General features: G+C 39.2%; 1 protein-coding gene across 1 annotated transcript in view; it reads left to right on the top strand.

Moving 5' to 3' along the window:
* Positions 1-11,757, top strand: part of oprk1 (opioid receptor, kappa 1) — a 29,883-nt gene extending 18,126 nt beyond the window's left edge. Inside the window, exons 2-5 of the mRNA XM_083541817.1 lie at positions 2,390-2,666; positions 2,891-3,134; positions 5,060-5,412; positions 9,653-11,757. Of these exons, the coding sequence (XP_083397943.1) occupies positions 2,896-3,134; positions 5,060-5,412; positions 9,653-10,188 (1,128 nt within the window). The 5' untranslated portion in view covers positions 2,390-2,666; positions 2,891-2,895 and the 3' untranslated portion in view covers positions 10,189-11,757. The remainder of the gene's footprint in view (positions 1-2,389; positions 2,667-2,890; positions 3,135-5,059; positions 5,413-9,652) is intronic.
* The last annotated feature ends 5,462 nt before the right edge of the window (positions 11,758-17,219 follow it).

Below are 17,219 nucleotides of genomic sequence, written 5' to 3'. Positions count from 1 at the left end.
GGATTCAACCATGGACCCTGGAGCTCTCACCATTGATGTTATTATATTTCACACCAGTCTCTATAAACTCCAGCGACTGTTCTGTTTGAACAGCAGTTTCTAAAATTTGTAACCATCGTCTGGTACCAGTATCTATTTCATTTCAAATGTCTTCTTTATTGTGATGTCGAATTTTATATACAGTATGTACAGTATATTCTGTATTTTGTTGTCTGGTCCATTTCAGACAAAGATCCGTCTTTTGTAGCTATTCAAATAAATACATTTTGCTAATAAAAGCTTGAACATAAACATAAGCTTTAGAAACTGATTTAAATGGGCACAAAAATGCCTCTATGAAATGGATGCAGTGCAGCATAAAGCAGTGTAAATGGCTACTACATCATATCCACCAGCTTTGTTACCATTGTGCCATAAATTACATTTCCATTAAATTATTGTTACAGGGCTCAGCTCCATTCATCATCACAGAAACCGAACATTGTGGAGCCACTGATCTCCCCTGAGCTTCAACTTCAGTTTAACTGGTGAGTACATGTATATGTTTGGATGTGTATTTGTTTATTTATGACTGCACCATTACCATGGCATCCTAATTAGGGTTCTTCACAAATGTTCGCTATGGACTGGTCAATTAAAAACCCACTCAAACCAGTACTGATATCCAGATATACTCTGGAGGTTATCTCACGGAGGTTGCATTATTAGGGGTAATTAGTTTGGCATGGTTGGGCTAACGTCAGTAAACAATCATGGCTTAAGGACAAAGACATGTTTACAGGGTATTCGTTTTGGATGTACACTGACTATAGCACTACTCCTACCAGGCATTTTGGAAACGTTGTACAAAGTTAGCATTATGCATCGCAGTGGTGTAATGCCTTTGCTATGATGGGTCCTCGTGATATTGCTAGTGATTAGCAATAGACTATATATTGCTGGTTGGGTGAAATAGAATGCTGCTTGCATATACAGTATAACTTTGATTGTGTGAGAAAACTTCAGGCAACATGGTGATGTCAGTGGTACACTACAGAAGATACACTATATGGACAAAAGTATTGGGACCCCTGACCTTTCCTGCTATACGTGGTTCTTCTCCAAACTGTTACCACAAAGCTGGAGGCACACAATTGTATAGGACATAAAGATTTTCATTCACTTGATCTTGGAAACCGAACCAGTTCCAGCATGGCGATGCACAAATCGAGCTACATGAAGATATGGTTTACATGGTTTGGAGTGGTAGATCTTGAGTGGCCTGCTATAGAGCTCTGATCTCATCCCTACTGAACACTTGTGGGATGAATTGGAATGCTGACTGCACCCCAGACCTCCTACACCAGTACACCTGACTTTACAAACACCCTTGTGGCTGACGAACACAAATGTTCACATGCACACTCCAAAATCTAGTGGAACATCTTCGCAGAAGGAATTATAAGAAGCAAATTGGAACTAAATATGGAATACGATGCTCAAAAAGCACATACCAAACTTGTATCTGCAAACTTCAATACAGTGTAGAATTATTATGTTTTCCCAATGAGAATCCAAATGTACACTGTTGAACAGAAATCAATTTGGAACCCATTTAAGCACTTCTGCATTCTGATATACACAGGTGCGATACACACTGGGAGCGAGACAGAAAATGCATCCTGGGAACAAATTTCCAGTCTATCACTGAGCATTATGCATACACACATTCTCCTGGAATGTTTTTATCAGGGGGTGGCGAGAAACCTACATGGACACAAGGGAGAACAGGCACAGCCACTCTCCAGAACAGTGACTCTCTCAGAACGATTGAACCTGAGCCCCCAGGGCTGTGAGGCAGCAGTGCTGCCTGCTGCTGTGCAACCGTGAAACCTATTCCTGACAGGAAAGCCATCTGTTTTATGGTTATACATAGTACTGATATACTGTATAGAAAGGACAAACCGGAGTTTCTTTTGCATTCTTGGAAAAGGAGTAGCTCTGTGATGTGCAGCTTTTAAAACAATATCTTTTGTGTTTTTAGTGTGTGTGTGTGTGTGTGTGTGTGTGTGTGTGTGTGTGTGTGTGTGTGTGTGTGTGTGTGTGTGTGTGTGTGTGTGTGTGTGTGTGTGTGCAGATGCATGAACTGAACCTGTAAATTATAAGTTCAAGGTAATGCTCCTTAACATACTGTTTTCTGAAGTGTGTAGAAAGAAATGCATGCTTATAGGTACACAAGATGTGCTCAAGGGAGCAGGTATTGTGTGTGTGTGTGTGTGTGTGTGTGTGTGTGTGTGTGTGTGTGTGTGTGTGTGTGTGTGTGTGTGTGTGTTCTGAAGATGTACCAGGTTCAGGACCCCAACCAAAGACTGAGAAGAATTTCAGTTTTTTTCCCTTCTTCTATTTACAGAAAAGCCCCCAGAACGGAACAAAACAGCAAACCCACACTGCAAACACTTGCTGTCGATTCGCTCCAAAACTTCATTGAGAGTCGGTGTGTGTCTCTGCGGGCGGTTCAGTCGGTGCGCTGCGCTCTGATGTCATCAGGCGGCCACAGCTGGAGCGCCTCTATAGCGCCAGTGCGTGTGGAAAACGCATCCTGTGCGGGGACAAATCACGCAATCCAAACTCCTTATTTTTATTTGGTCGCCTCGGAGACTTTCTCACCTATTTTAACAGACTGCACGGTAAGATCATATTGCTTCCTATTATATGTAGGTGTTGCACTCTTGCTCTATAATGTATTTTCCTTTGGTGTTGTTTGGTGTTGTTAGTCATCATCTGCTGTCATCATTTTTTTTATAATCAGTCTTTTTATTTTTCATTTATTTCAAATATGAAATAAAATTAGGAGGAAAAAAATTTCCCCAATTAAACAGACGCGCTTTTTTTGCCCCACGTTTGTCTTTAGAGGAGATGGATATCAGCGTGATGCAGATCTTTAAGGAGGATAAGTGCGCGTCTGCGGGTGTTGAGGACTGTTTGGTGAACTTGGACTCGCTTTCAGAAGCGCCTCTGAACTCCTCAGGGAATGAGAGCTGGCCAAGCGAGGTCGAGAGCCTCTCCCCCATCGTGCCTGTCATCACAGCTGTCTACTCCGTGGTGTTCGTTGTCGGCCTGGTGGGAAACTGCCTGGTGATGTATGTCATTATAAGGTAAGAAGATAAATTGATAAATAAATATACATCAAGCCTGAGGTCCTTGACTGTAGAGGGCAGAGTGTTTTTTTTTGTGTGTGTGTGTGTGTTTAGTTTACCTGGAATATAACCTAAAATCGTAGTCCACGTTGATTTCATATACTTTATGGATTTTTGTTCTTGGAAATATTTGCATTAAGGAGAAAAAAAAAAAGTCTGACTGAAGATCCAAGAACAATATTTGTAAATTGGTGGTTTGGCACCCCCTGGTGGATGTCGAAATTCATTAAGAGACTCAAAGTGGGCAAAAATCCTCCCTTGAAAAATTTGGTATATATTTGATTTTGTACCAGACGTCAGGGATCCACATTTAATATATATGTTTGCATTTATAGCAATGCTTTTATTCATTCACTAACCGGTTAATTGATAAACACTTTGGAGGATGCTGAGAACAGCAGGTTTGAGATTTAATCTAAAGTACCATAAGATTACAACAAGGATAATTTAGCATAGGCAATCCAACTATGTTTTTTAGAAATTAGAGGAACCCAGCAGAAACCCACATGAATATGAAGAGCGCACAGACACAGATAGCTCAAGATGTAACCAAGGGCCCAGGAGCCATGAGGGGGCAAGATACCAGTTTAGAAACAATACACTTACATGAATCTTACATTCTTTTTTTGGTGTAAAACCATAATGTATATACCTAATGTACAAACCGTTTGATGGTCCCTTGATGGTACCACTCCAGCAACTAGAAAACAATCAAACTGGTACCATTTAAACTGTGCAGCTTAAATGAATCAATAGAATTACTCAAATGTTTAGTTCTTATCTTTTTTAAAAGGAAGATAAAAAAAAAAACAGTGCTGTACATTTCACACTTGATTATGTAAGAAATAACTGAAAGTGACAATAAATGTGTTGTAAAAAAAAAATATATGAAAGAAAACACATGGAAAATGTGAAAAAAAAAATAGCATGAAATTAAATGAATTATGTGTAGTTTTGTATGTAAACAAAAATGGTCACTTGAAAATATTTTGCTCACGTAATCATTAAATGTGCAACGATGAAATGAAAATGAATCGTGGGAAAACATATTGATATGAGATTAAGCATGCAATATACCTTGATAATTAATTGCATGTAAAATGCTAATTATTATTATTATTATTATTATTATTTTATTATTTTAAGAAAAGTAAAAAAAAATTAAAGCTTTGGTGTAAAATCACATGAGGATAAACGATTCATGTATATAATTAAGGTTTATTATAATGCATTTATTAATAATATTTAATAATGAAAAAACGTGATGTGGTGACAAAAATGGTATCATAAGTAAATCATATAGAAAATATTAAACAAAAAAAACCCAAATCATTTATTTGGGGAAAATCACATGTGAAAAATGTAAAACAATGGACAAAAATTTACATTTTCTGAAAGATCTCAAGTGAAAATGATCAATGTGTAAAGGAAAATTGTCATAATATGAAAATCATGTATAAAATGTAATATAGGCAAGATATATTTATTGTATAGGCAAGATGAAGCCTAATGTAACTCTTCTCTAAATCTCTAAACCCCTAATGACCAGAATTGATCTTCAGATCTAAATTATTAGTAATAGTGCTAATAGATATTTCTTTATTTTTTTTTTTTGTGGCAAATGACAAATGTATAAATCATAGAAAATGTTTTTTTCACACTACTGACATGGCTTTTATTTAACAGGCAAATATTCCTTGATTAATTACTTATTATTTTATAAATAATTCAGAGCTTTGAGTGATTGTCCTGATCCAAACAAATCTAGACAAATTGAGTGATTAAATCAAATGGATTAAAAATGTGGACTATCCAAACAATGCTTGCTACTTCATGTTCTATAGTACTTTGTTCCCTCATTTCTTTTTTTTATGTTCTCATAGATACACTAAGATGAAAACAGCCACCAATATCTACATCTTCAACCTGGCAGTAGCCGACGCCCTTGTGACCACCACTATGCCCTTTCAAAGCACTGACTACCTGCTCAACTCATGGCCTTTCGGAGAGGTGGTCTGCAAGGTCTTCATCTCCATCGATTACTACAACATGTTCACCAGCATCCTCACCCTCACCATGATGAGCGTCGACCGCTACGTGGCCGTGTGTCACCCGGTCAAGGCGCTGGATTTCCGCACACCCGTCAAAGCCAAGATCATCAACATCCTCATCTGGGTTTTATCTTCGGCTGCTGGCATCCCAGCTCTGGTCCTCGGCAGTACTCAGACCAACAATGGTAATTGGCATCCTAAAGACTAACTATAACATGCATTAATTAATCCATCCATGCCATCTCCTTTTTATTTTATAACAATAGAATAATAAATCTTCATAGACATTATTAGCATTCCTAGAAATATAACAACATCGACATACATAAATACACACCATTCCCTAAGGGCAGGTGTATATGTCTAAATAACTAACAGATAGAATGTAACAGGAATCACATTTGACATGTATATTTATAAAGACCAGTCATTACATTTACGGTATTTGGCAGACGCCCTTATCCAGAACGAATTACATGTATCATGTTCATACCACCAAGCATTTGAGGGTTAAGGGCCTTGCTCAAGGGCCCAACAGTGGCCAACCTATAGGTGCAGGGATTTGAACTATGGACCTTTTATATATACAGTGGGGCAAAAAAGTATTTAGTCAGCCACCAATTGTGCAAGTTCTTCCACTTAAAAAGACGAGAGAGGCCTATCATCATAGGTACACTCCAACCATGAGAGACAAAATGAGAAAAAAAAATCCAGAAAATCACATTGTCTGATTTTTAAAGAATTTATTTGCAAATTTTGGTGGAAAATAAGTATTTAGTCAATAACAAAAGTTCATCTCAACACTTTGTTATATACCCTTTGTTGGCAATGACAGAGATCAAATGTTTTCTGTAAGTCTCCACAAGGTTCTTACACACTGTTTCTGGTAGTTTGGCCCATTCCTCCATGCAGATCTTCTCTAGAGCAGTGATGTTTTGGGGCTGTCGCTGGGCAACACAGATATATATAACACAGAGTACACTCTTCACCTTTCAACCATTTTAGTATATATTATCAAGGGACAATACTAAAGAAATTACATTTGTAGCTTATACAGCCATTATCATCAAAATAGCTGGCAACAAAAGTGAGTACACCCCTAAGTGATAACAGCTGTATGTCACTTCACCATGCAAAGCCACCTGTCCTATTCACCATGTTCATGATTTTGTCTACTTGACAGGACAAAACAAAGCTGTCTATCTAGTAACAGAACAGATAAAGTTATTTGGTGCTTTGAGTACAATTCTCTGATCCTGAACACTGGATGTTCAACATGGCACCTTATGGCAAAGAACTCTCTGAGGATTTGAGAATTAGAATGGTTGCTCTCCACAAAGATGGTCTCGGCTATTGAATATCTGTAACACTCTGAAAAGGAGTTATAGTACAGAGGTTTTCCAAAACGGGTTCCACTTGAAACAGGCCTTCGCAAGGCAGTGCTCAAACCGTATGCTGCACACTGCAACAAGTCGGTTTGCATGGCTGTGGTCCAAGAAGAAAGCCTCTTCTGAAGCTGGCTCACAAGAAAGCCCACAAACAGTTTGTTGAAGACGTCCTGTCCAAGAGCATGAATTACTGAAACCATGTCCTGTGGTCTGATGAGACTAAGATAAACTTGTTTAACTCCGATGGTGTCCAGCATGTGTGGTGATGCCCTGGTTTACCAAGATAATTGTGTCTGGTCTACAGTCCAGCATGCTGGTGGCATCATGAGGCTGAGGACGCTAAGGGTGAAGGTGATGGAGTGGCCAAGTATGTCTCCAGACCTGCACTCTATTGAGCACCTGTGGGGCATCTTCAGGCGGAAGCTGGAAAAACGCTATGTGTCTAACATCCAGCAGCTTCGTCCGGGGTGTCATTATGGAGGAGTGGGAGAGGATCCCAGCAACAACCTGTGCAGCTCTGGTGAATTTCATGCCCAGTAGGATTAAGGCAGTGCTGGATAATGATGGTGCTCACACAAAATATTGACGCTTTAAAGACAGCGTTAACACTGATCACTTTTGTTGGCAGCTATTTTGCAATAATGGCTGTATGTTAAATTATTTTCAAATAAATTTATTTTTGAACACTAAACATTTGTTTTACTGACGTGCCAACGTGTCGGTGCCGTGCCAACAGTTCTGAGCCGTTAAACATTAACAGCATTACATTCTTCAGCAATTTGAGCTGTTGGATTGGACCACACTGACCAGCCTTCCCTCCCCACGTACATCAATGATACTTGGCCACCCATGACCCTGTCGCCGGTTCACCACTGTTCCCACAAGAGCTGCAGTTTTGCTCTGACCCAGTCGTCTAGCCATCATAAATTGTCAAACTCACTCAAATCTTTACACTTGCCCATTTTTCCTGCTTCTAACAATTTTACTATGGGGACGAAATGCTTAAATATTGCCTAATATATACTACCCATTAACAGACACCATGATGAAGACCACCTCTTCTCCCTGCAACCGCACCACTCCACTGCCCTCCCTCTCATTCACACACATGTACTCTGTCTTACTCCTACTGACTTTCATTCCCCTTCTCCACAGTGCGTACCACCGGTATGTCATCTGGTCCAACCGACTTTCCACTCTTCATCCTCTTAATTGCTGCTCTTATTTCTTTCTTACTAATCCTATCCACTTCCTGCTTCACCATCTCCCCACCATCCAACCTTCTCACTCTCTCTTTTTCCTCGTTCATCAGGTGCTCAAAATACTCCCTCCATCTTCTCAACACACTCTCCTCACTAGTCAACACATCTCCATCTCCATCCTTTATTGCTCTAACTTGCAGCACATCCTTAACAGGTCGGTCCCTCTGCCTGGCCAATCCATACAAATCCTTTTCTCCTTCCTTAGTCTCCAACCTCTCATACAGCTTCTCATATGCCTTTTCCTTTGCTTTTGCCACATCCCTCTTTACCTGCTGCCACATCTCCTTGTACTCTTGCCTACTTTTCTCTCTCTTTTTTTGCCCTTCCACATTCCTCTCCTTAAGGCCATACCTACCCATCACCTCCTCATCACCTCTGTTCTCTTCACCTACATGCCCATTAAAGTCTGCCCCAATCACCAATCGTTCCTTCCTAGGTACACCTTCTACCACTTCATCTAACTCACTCCAGAATTTTCACTTCTCCTCCATCTCACAACTCACTTGTGGAGCATAAGCACTGATGACATTTATCATCACCCCTTCAACTTACAGCTTCACGTTTATCCCTCTATCAGAAACTCTCTTCACTTCACTACACTCTTACTGTACTCTTCCTTCAGAATCACCCCTACACCATTTCTCCATCTACACCATGATAGAACAGTTTAAATCCACCTCCAATGTTCCTGGCGTTACTCCCTTATCACTTGGTCTCCTGAACACACAACATATCTACCGTTCTCCTCTCCATCATATCAGCTACCTCTCTTTCTTTACCAGTCATAGTACCAACATTTAAAGTACCAACCCAAACCTCCACTCTCCGCCACTTCTCCTTTCCCTGTCATCTCGGTAGATCCGGTATGAAATTCTGATTCGTAATCCGCGTATTTGATTTGGCACATGTTTTTAAGCTGGATGCACTTCCTAACGCAATCGTCCCCATTTATCCGGGCTTGGGACCGGCACTAAGAGTGCACTGGCTTGTGAAACCCTAATGGCCGGGTTAACTCTGTATACAAACTGCAATTCAAATTCTGAAAAATATATCCCATATTGAGAGATTCAAGTCGTATTAATGGATTTTTATGGATTCTTAGTCCTAATCTCATTAGCACATTAGCTGTGCAATTCGGTTTTATTTGTTAATGTATTTGTTTATTTATTTGGTTGTTTATTTATTACTTAGATATGCATAGATGATCTGTGTTTAATGAGATTGTACCAGTTTAATGAAGCTCATACTTTTTTTAAGGCAATTGTTTTGAACACTACTTATTTTTATTAGCTTCTTTCCAGCTTTCAGCACAAACATCAAGAAACTCTTTGATTTCTTCATCCTTCCACTGAATAAATTCCCTACTGTTGCTCTGCAACTGTTATTTTGCCAACACCGGGTGAAGACCACATGTGAATTCCTATCTGACCGTTCTAATTCATGTCACATGGTCACATATTGTATATGTATCAAATTTCAAACCACATATGAAAGTGGCTGAAAAATGTATTAAATCAGAAAACCAGATTTGTATCCCTTCATCTTGGTAATATGTAATAAAACTTAGGCTGTTGTGTCACTGGGGAGGGTCCTTTTGACCTGAACAGAGTATCAGAGTTAAGAGTAAAAAAATAAAGGGCTAAGCACATCTTTCCAATTTCATAATCGAGATTGTTCCATCTTCCAAACATGATTCTGTTGGAGTTCTTTTTTCACAGTAATGAGAGTTCTCCAAGCTGAGATGACCTTTTGTTCCTTTATTTTTATTCCCTTAGGCACCACAGAGTGTGCTCTCCAGTTTCCTGATCCCTATGTCTACTGGGACACACTAATGAAGATCTGTGTATTTGTCTTTGCTTTTGTGGCACCCCTGCTTATCATCAGCGTGTGTTACACGCTGATGGTGTTGCGCTTGAAAAGTGTCCGTCTGCTGTCGGGCTCCCGTGAGAAGGACCGTAATCTGCGGCGCATCACTCGTCTTGTTTTAGTGGTGGTAGCTGTGTTCGTCGTGTGCTGGACGCCCATTCATATCTTCATCCTGGTGAAGGCGCTGGCACCCGAAGTGCCTGAGACTACGGCTGTCATGGGCGCCTACTTCTTCTGTGTGGCGCTCGGTTACACCAACAGCAGCCTCAACCCCATCCTGTATGCCTTTCTGGATGAGAACTTCAAACGATGTTTCCGCGATTTCTGCTGTCTCACTCGGAGCAAGGCGGACGGCGTGGGGGTGTCGCGGGTCAGGAGCACTCTCCGCGAGCACACGTGCCAGGCAGACGGCAAGGGCGAGGGGGGCCGTGGCAGATCAGTATGACTAGCTGTGGAGCTCTCCTCCTTCCAAGGCCTGGAAATCTCCAATGACCTGGGATTGACACAGATCACCACCACCATCTGAGAAGGACACAGATCAAGATGGGCCTTTAGGTGAGAGAGCCGCAGCATAAGGAAAGCACATCAACATCGTTTCACAATGCCGTGTCAAAATTCAGCATTTCATTCAACCGAAATTTTCATTTTTAATGTTCTCATAGATATCTCAATACGGTTTTATTACCCCGAGAACTTAAAGGATTCAGAAGAGCTTTATATTCTGAAGTTTTCTGGCGATGAACTGATGTTGTTAAGGAATTAAAGCCACATCCTATACTCAGCCAAATCAGCTGATTTGCCTGCAGTGCCGCTTTTTAGAAACATCTACACCATGCAGATTCTTTTCAAGAGGATTTAATTCTACCTGTTCCTGAACTCTGGCTCAAATATTAGTTCCTACCCAGTTCCCTCTGTGCCATATCATCTGAGCCAGAGACCAAAGACAGTGTCCATTAAATATAATAAAAAAAGATTGACATTTAGAGGTGATGCTCCATGTCTGAGCAATACCCAGAATTCTAAGTGCATTATGAATGAAAATGGAGCCTGATGCAAAGGAAGCTGGATGCAATGGGTTTTACTACATCAAGAAGAAGGAACTATATGAGAGGACATTGGGTTAACTCTTATAAAGGAATGGGAATGATTCATCTTGTATATATATGGTACAGACCATTTCAACGGCCATTCGTTCATGTGAGGAAGTGACGTATTTTAATCCGTTCCGGTTAGCAAACGCTCACATTCAAAACATCGGCGGGATACGAATTATACACAGCGACAGTTTATATATTCTTGTGATTATAATGTGATTAATTCAACTCTGTTGTTTATGATTTCTCAGACCAGGACCCAAGTTGCTGTCGGAAAATTAAAGTGGTTCGGTTTCCGAAAAACAAAACACAGCGATCCACATTTGATCTCAAACTTACAACAATATCGAATTCAATATCAGTACGATTTTTTTTTTCGTTAGCCAGCAGTATTGCATGCGCTTATTGTTTATTCGTGACCAGAAGGTGCATTCACACCTTCTTTCACACTGTTTCACCACCACGTTTGCTATAAGTTATGATGGAACACAACAATTAATTTGCGTGGCTTCTTGGCTTTGTTCTGCAGATCGGACCAATGCACAAGAAGTTTGGGAGATCACAACACTCGGTTTATTGAACATCAGGAGGCGAAACTCGTACGATACATTAGTCCCAGCGGATTAATACAATACAATACAATACAATACAATACAATATATACATTTTTATTTGTATAGCGCTTTTAACAAATAACATTAACAGCTTTACACAGATAATGTGGTGATAAACAACACAACTGCAGTCCAACCCTCATACAGACACACAAACACACACACTACACGCACTACAAAAATACATCTCTTCTAATAATGTAACACACAATAACACCACATCAGATTTATTATGAATACAGCAAAGTATCTATGTGAGTGTGATTGTTGGACACACACTTACTCACTCACTCACTCACTCACTCACACACACACACACATACACACACACACACACACACACACACACACACACACACACACACACACACACACACACACACACACTTTTCTCGTTGTATTATCTACAGGTCTTACATTTATCCTTACATTTTCATTCCCTACAATTTAATACAATTCAGCTAGCAACGCAACGACCACGCCCCCGGTTACCATAGCAACGACCCAAACAGACGACGTTTGTGACACCAAGCAATCTCCAAGCGCAAGATAAACATCATCCACATTGTGTTAAAAATTTCAGTAATTCGAGGCATCTGGACTACATTCAATGTTTCTCGTTTCTCTCGTGTAGACGCACTCGATCTCAACCAGATAACAATACACATCTGGATACGGTACTTCAGGTGAGCGTTTAATGTTGAAAAAGTTGTGTGAGGGATCCGGGAATTTTAGGTTAATGATCTATTTTTAGCCTTTATAATTAATGATTTTATTAACTGTACTGTTTTCGCTCAGTGATTTTGTTTTTGACAGCTCCGTGCTTTCAAAAATAGCTCCATCGGAAATGCTTTGAGACCGGACATGCGCAGTAGTTATTGTTTACTTTTTTTTTTTAATGGTCTATAATTTCACCAAGAAAACATGATCGTACCTTAGAAATCAGTGTCTTATTAAAATCTGTTTTATGTATAATGCTATTTGAATCTAATAAGAATGTAAATATATTAATGTAATAATGTTATATAATTTATTACATATATTGTATTTTAGACATTTAAAACATATATATAGACATTAAGAACTGCTGATTTTCACTGCATTTTGTAAAATGATCTGTAATGTAATTGCATATTGGTTATTAATGATAAAATTCATGTTTAGTGATCGCTAGAAATATTTGATATCAAAAGAGGTATCAAAAAATGATGTATAATAGATTTATAGATATCTCTAAACACTATATGGACAAAAGTATTGGGACACCAGCCATAAGTGGTTCTTCTATAAACTGTTACCACAAAGTTTTAGGATTAGGGATACGTTGTCTTTGGATGCATTAGCATGAAATTTTCCCTTCACTTGAACAAGGAGACCCAAACCTGTTCCATCATGACAAAGTCCCTCTGCACAATGCCAGCTCTATATAGATATGTTTACATGGGATGGATCTTGAGTGGCATGCAGTAGAGCTTTGACCTCAACCCTACTGAACATCTTTGGGATGAATTGGAACATCAAATGCACCCCAGGCCTCCTCACCACACCTACATCAATATCTGACTTTACTAAAGCCCTTGTGGCTGAATGAGCACAAATGTCCACAAGCACACTCGAGAATCTGGTGGAAAATCTTCCCAGAAGAGTGGAGATTATTATAACAGCAAATAGGGACTAAATGTGAATTGGGAATGTTTAAAAAGCACATATGAATCTTATGGTATGGTGCCCAAAAACCGTTTGTCCATATAGTGTATATATACACTTTTGCTGCAAATCTTAGATGTACATTTTGGACAGAGGGCTCTACAAAAAAAAAAAAAAACTTGAATCTGTTGTTAAGTTGTATATAATCGATACTAGTTTATCAGAATCCAGTGCATCATTCATGTAGTCCATGGCGAGATTTGAACGGAGTATCATTTGTCATTGTTTCATCTAGATTTTATCTTTTATCAAAGATATGAAATAACCATATATATGTGATAAATGATGCTTGAATTTTTTGATGTTGTCTAAAGCAGCACTCTTTAGACAATAGTAAGACATGAAGCAAATTATTTTTACTATTTACATGTTTACGGTATGTGTTTGGTCATCGTTGTTTAGTGCTCATGCAATATTGTATATTACTGTAAATGCTGAATATGTAAATGGGATCGGTGATAGATCATCTTTAGCGATAGCATCTGTGGCTCTCTGGAAATCGACACGCTCTTAAAGTACTCAATCCATTTTAACCATAGCAAAGTATATTTTATTTTCTCAACAAAAAAAAAAATCAGTCTCGCAAGACTCAAATTTTTGTATTGTACTTACTGTAATGTGGTTGTACAGTATAAGATAATGCTGATATTAATTGCTGTTTTTTTAATTGCTTTTAATGAATGCACATTCTTTTTGTTAAACAAACAAAAAAGTAAATACAGTGGCTGATATTTTTTGCTGATTCATGTCAGGGCTGCAGGATGGTGGTGCAGGGGCCATCACACAGCTCCAGGGTTCTCAAATTGATCTTGAGCTCAAGTTTTACATACTTTGGCCATGTAAATGTGGTTCTTCTTTGGATTTTATGGTTCCCACCGACGTGTCATAAACATGAATGTAGATGATTTGATTACTTTAAGTTGCACTGAAGTGTGTGTGTGTGTGTGTGTGTGTGTGTGTGTGTGTGTGTGTGTGTGTGTGTGTGTGTGTGTGTGTGTGTGCACGTGCATGCGTGCTTGAAAATAATTTAATGAACGAGTCATACCTGTGCCAGTAGTTACAGTATTACACGGCTTGCATGTAACTTGCAAACACTGAATTCCTGTGTTATAAAAGAATAAAATCATTTGTGTTGAATTCATTTTAATATATACTGTAAGAAGTACTACTTTCTTTTTTCTTACTTTCCATTTTTGTCGAAAGCAACTACTTTGACATGTATACATTAATGTACAACTTCCTTTTTAGCTAAATAACCATTTACACAGAGATACATTAAGCACTTGGTAAGCGATTGCCTGCATTTACATTTATATGCATATTATATTATATATTGTACATATGCTATTATTAAAATACATGATTATGGAGAATAAGTATAATAAGTACAAATTCTAGCTTTATTGCACCATAGCAATAGAGATAGAAATTCTACATAACATGATACTTAAATATGACCTTTAATGTGTCAGTTTCTGGTAAAGACAATAAGTAAAAGTGTCCCAACACTGACCTTCTGGTGAATGCCAATCTCCCACTATAATTCATACATTCATCTGTAGTAACCATACTGAAGGGAATACCAGGGAATAATCAAGTCAAGTCAAGTCAAGTTTATTTGTATAGCGCTTTTCACAACAGACATTGTCTCAAAGCAGCTTTACAGAAAACAACAGTGAAGGTGAATGGTGTGCGTTTGTCCCTGATGAGCAAGCCGTGGCGACAGTGGCAAGGAAAAACTCCCTTAAATGTTATGAGGAAGAAACCTTAAGAGTAACCAGACTCAAAGGGGAACCCATCCTCATATGGGTGACATCAAGAGTTTGGTCATAAATCTTTCAACAATACAGAACAATTTGTGATCATCATAGATCCAGCATCAGCTTCTCCATGCCAGGGCCTTTAAACACTCGGCATCTACTTCTCCATGATCATCCATAGGTCCATAATCTTCACGAGGTGGGACGTGACTGGAGCTGGCCAAACCTCAGGATGCCTCGGGATGGGGAGAGAAAGAGAAGCAGTGGAGAGGAATTAGCGTAGCTGCTGTTCATGATATTAACAGCACAAGTTGATAATGTGCATGTAATCATATATTCTGGAGCACAAGGTTGTGATGTGATGTGTGTGATGTGTGTTATGTGTAGGCTTTGCTAAAAAGATATGTTTTTAATCTACACTTAAACTGGGAGAGTGTATCTGAACCCCGAACACTGTCAGGAAGACTATTCCAGAGTTTAGGAGCTAAATGTGAAAATGCTCTACTGCCTTTAGTGGACTTTGCTATTCTAGGAACTACTAGAAGCCCAGAGTTTTGAGATCTCAGGGAGCATGACGGATTGTAGCGTGTTAAAAGACTGGATAGATACATGGGAGCCAAACCATTTAGTGCTTTATAAGTGAGTAGCAGTAGTTTGTAGTCTATTCGAAACTTAATAGGAAGCCAATGTAGGGACGATAAGATTGGGGTTATATGATCGTATTTTCTTGACCTAGTAAGAACTCTTGCTGCCGCATTCTGAACTAACTGAAGCTTGTTTATTAATGATGCAGGACATCCACCTAGTAATGCATTACAGTAGTCTATTCTAGAGGTCATAAACGCATGGACGAGCTTCTCTGCATCAGATATAGATAAGATATTTCTTAGCTTAGAAATATTTCTAAGGTAAAAGAAGGCTGTTTTTGTAACTTGATTGATGTGATTTTTAAAAGATAAGTTGTTGTCTAAAATAACTCCCAGGTCTTTTACCGTTGAACTAGTAGTTACAGAACAACCGTCTAAATGCAGGCTGAGATGCTGGAGCTTCTGTGTACTATTTTTTGGGCCGATGAGCAAAATCTCCGTTTTATCAGAATTTAATAGCAGAAAGTTATGGGTCATCCAATCTCTTATTTCTTCAACACACTCAGTTATGCGAGCTAATTGAGCTGTATCGCCTGGTTTGGATGAAATATATAGCTGGGTATCATCAGCATAACAATGGAAGCTAATTCCATGCCTTCTAATAATATTTCCTAATGGAAGCATGTATATTGTGAAAAGCAGGGGTCCTAGAACTGACCCTTGTGGCACGCCATAATTTACTAGCATTATCCTGGATAGCTCTCCATTTAAATCTACGAAATGGTAACGATTGGACAGGTAGGATTTAAACCAGCTTAATGCCTGTCCCTGAATACCGATGTAATTCTGTAAGCGATCGAGGAGAAGATCATGATCTATAGTGTCGAACGCAGCACTAAGATCTAGTAAAACTAATAGGGAGATGTAGCCTTGGTCTGAAGCTAAAAACAGGTCATTAGTGATTTTAACTAGAGCAGTTTCTGTGCTATGATGGGGCCTAAAACCTGACTGAAACTCTTCAAAGATATTGTTCTCCTGCAAGTGGTTACATAACTGGGCAGCGACAATCTTTTCTAAAATCTTAGACATAAATGGGAGATTTGAAATTGGTCTGTAATTCGATAGCGTGTTTGGATCCAGATTAGGTTTTTTAATGAGGGGCTTAATAACTGCTAACTTGAGGGATTTAGGGACATGACCTAACGATAGTGAGGAGAATAATATTGAGAAGAGGCTCACCAGCTGTATATAACACTTCCTTCAGTAGTTTAGTGGGAATTGGATCTAACTGACATGTTGTTGATTTAGCTTTCATAATAGCATCATACAGCCCTTCCTGTCCTATACATGTAAAACAGTGTAGTTGTGGGGTTGTAAGTACGATTGTGTCATTCAAAGTGTTTTATGCCCATGCACATTGACACACTTAATCACACCTCGCAGCAATTTAAAATAGCTAATCTACCCTGTGATATGTTGTGGCGTGGGGGGGATGAAGGAAACCGGATAATCCAGAGGAAATCCTTGCGGACATTAAGAGAACACGCACAGAAACTCCTCAATGAAAATGACCCGGAGCTCAGAATCGAAGCAGAGACCCTGGAGCTGTCGCCCGCTACCTGCCAATCTCCTGTAATAGACAGGAGGATCAATCTGTTAAATGCAAATTGCACACGGTATTGCTTATTGAACCGAAAGTCCCCAGCATTGTCAT

This window comes from Silurus aristotelis (genome assembly GCF_946808225.1).
Source record: "Silurus aristotelis genome assembly, chromosome: 5".
Classification (NCBI taxonomy): Eukaryota; Metazoa; Chordata; class Actinopteri; order Siluriformes; family Siluridae; genus Silurus; species Silurus aristotelis.
The sequence above is the reverse complement of the archived record's forward strand: the minus strand, read 5'-3'. Positions and strand labels throughout refer to the sequence as shown.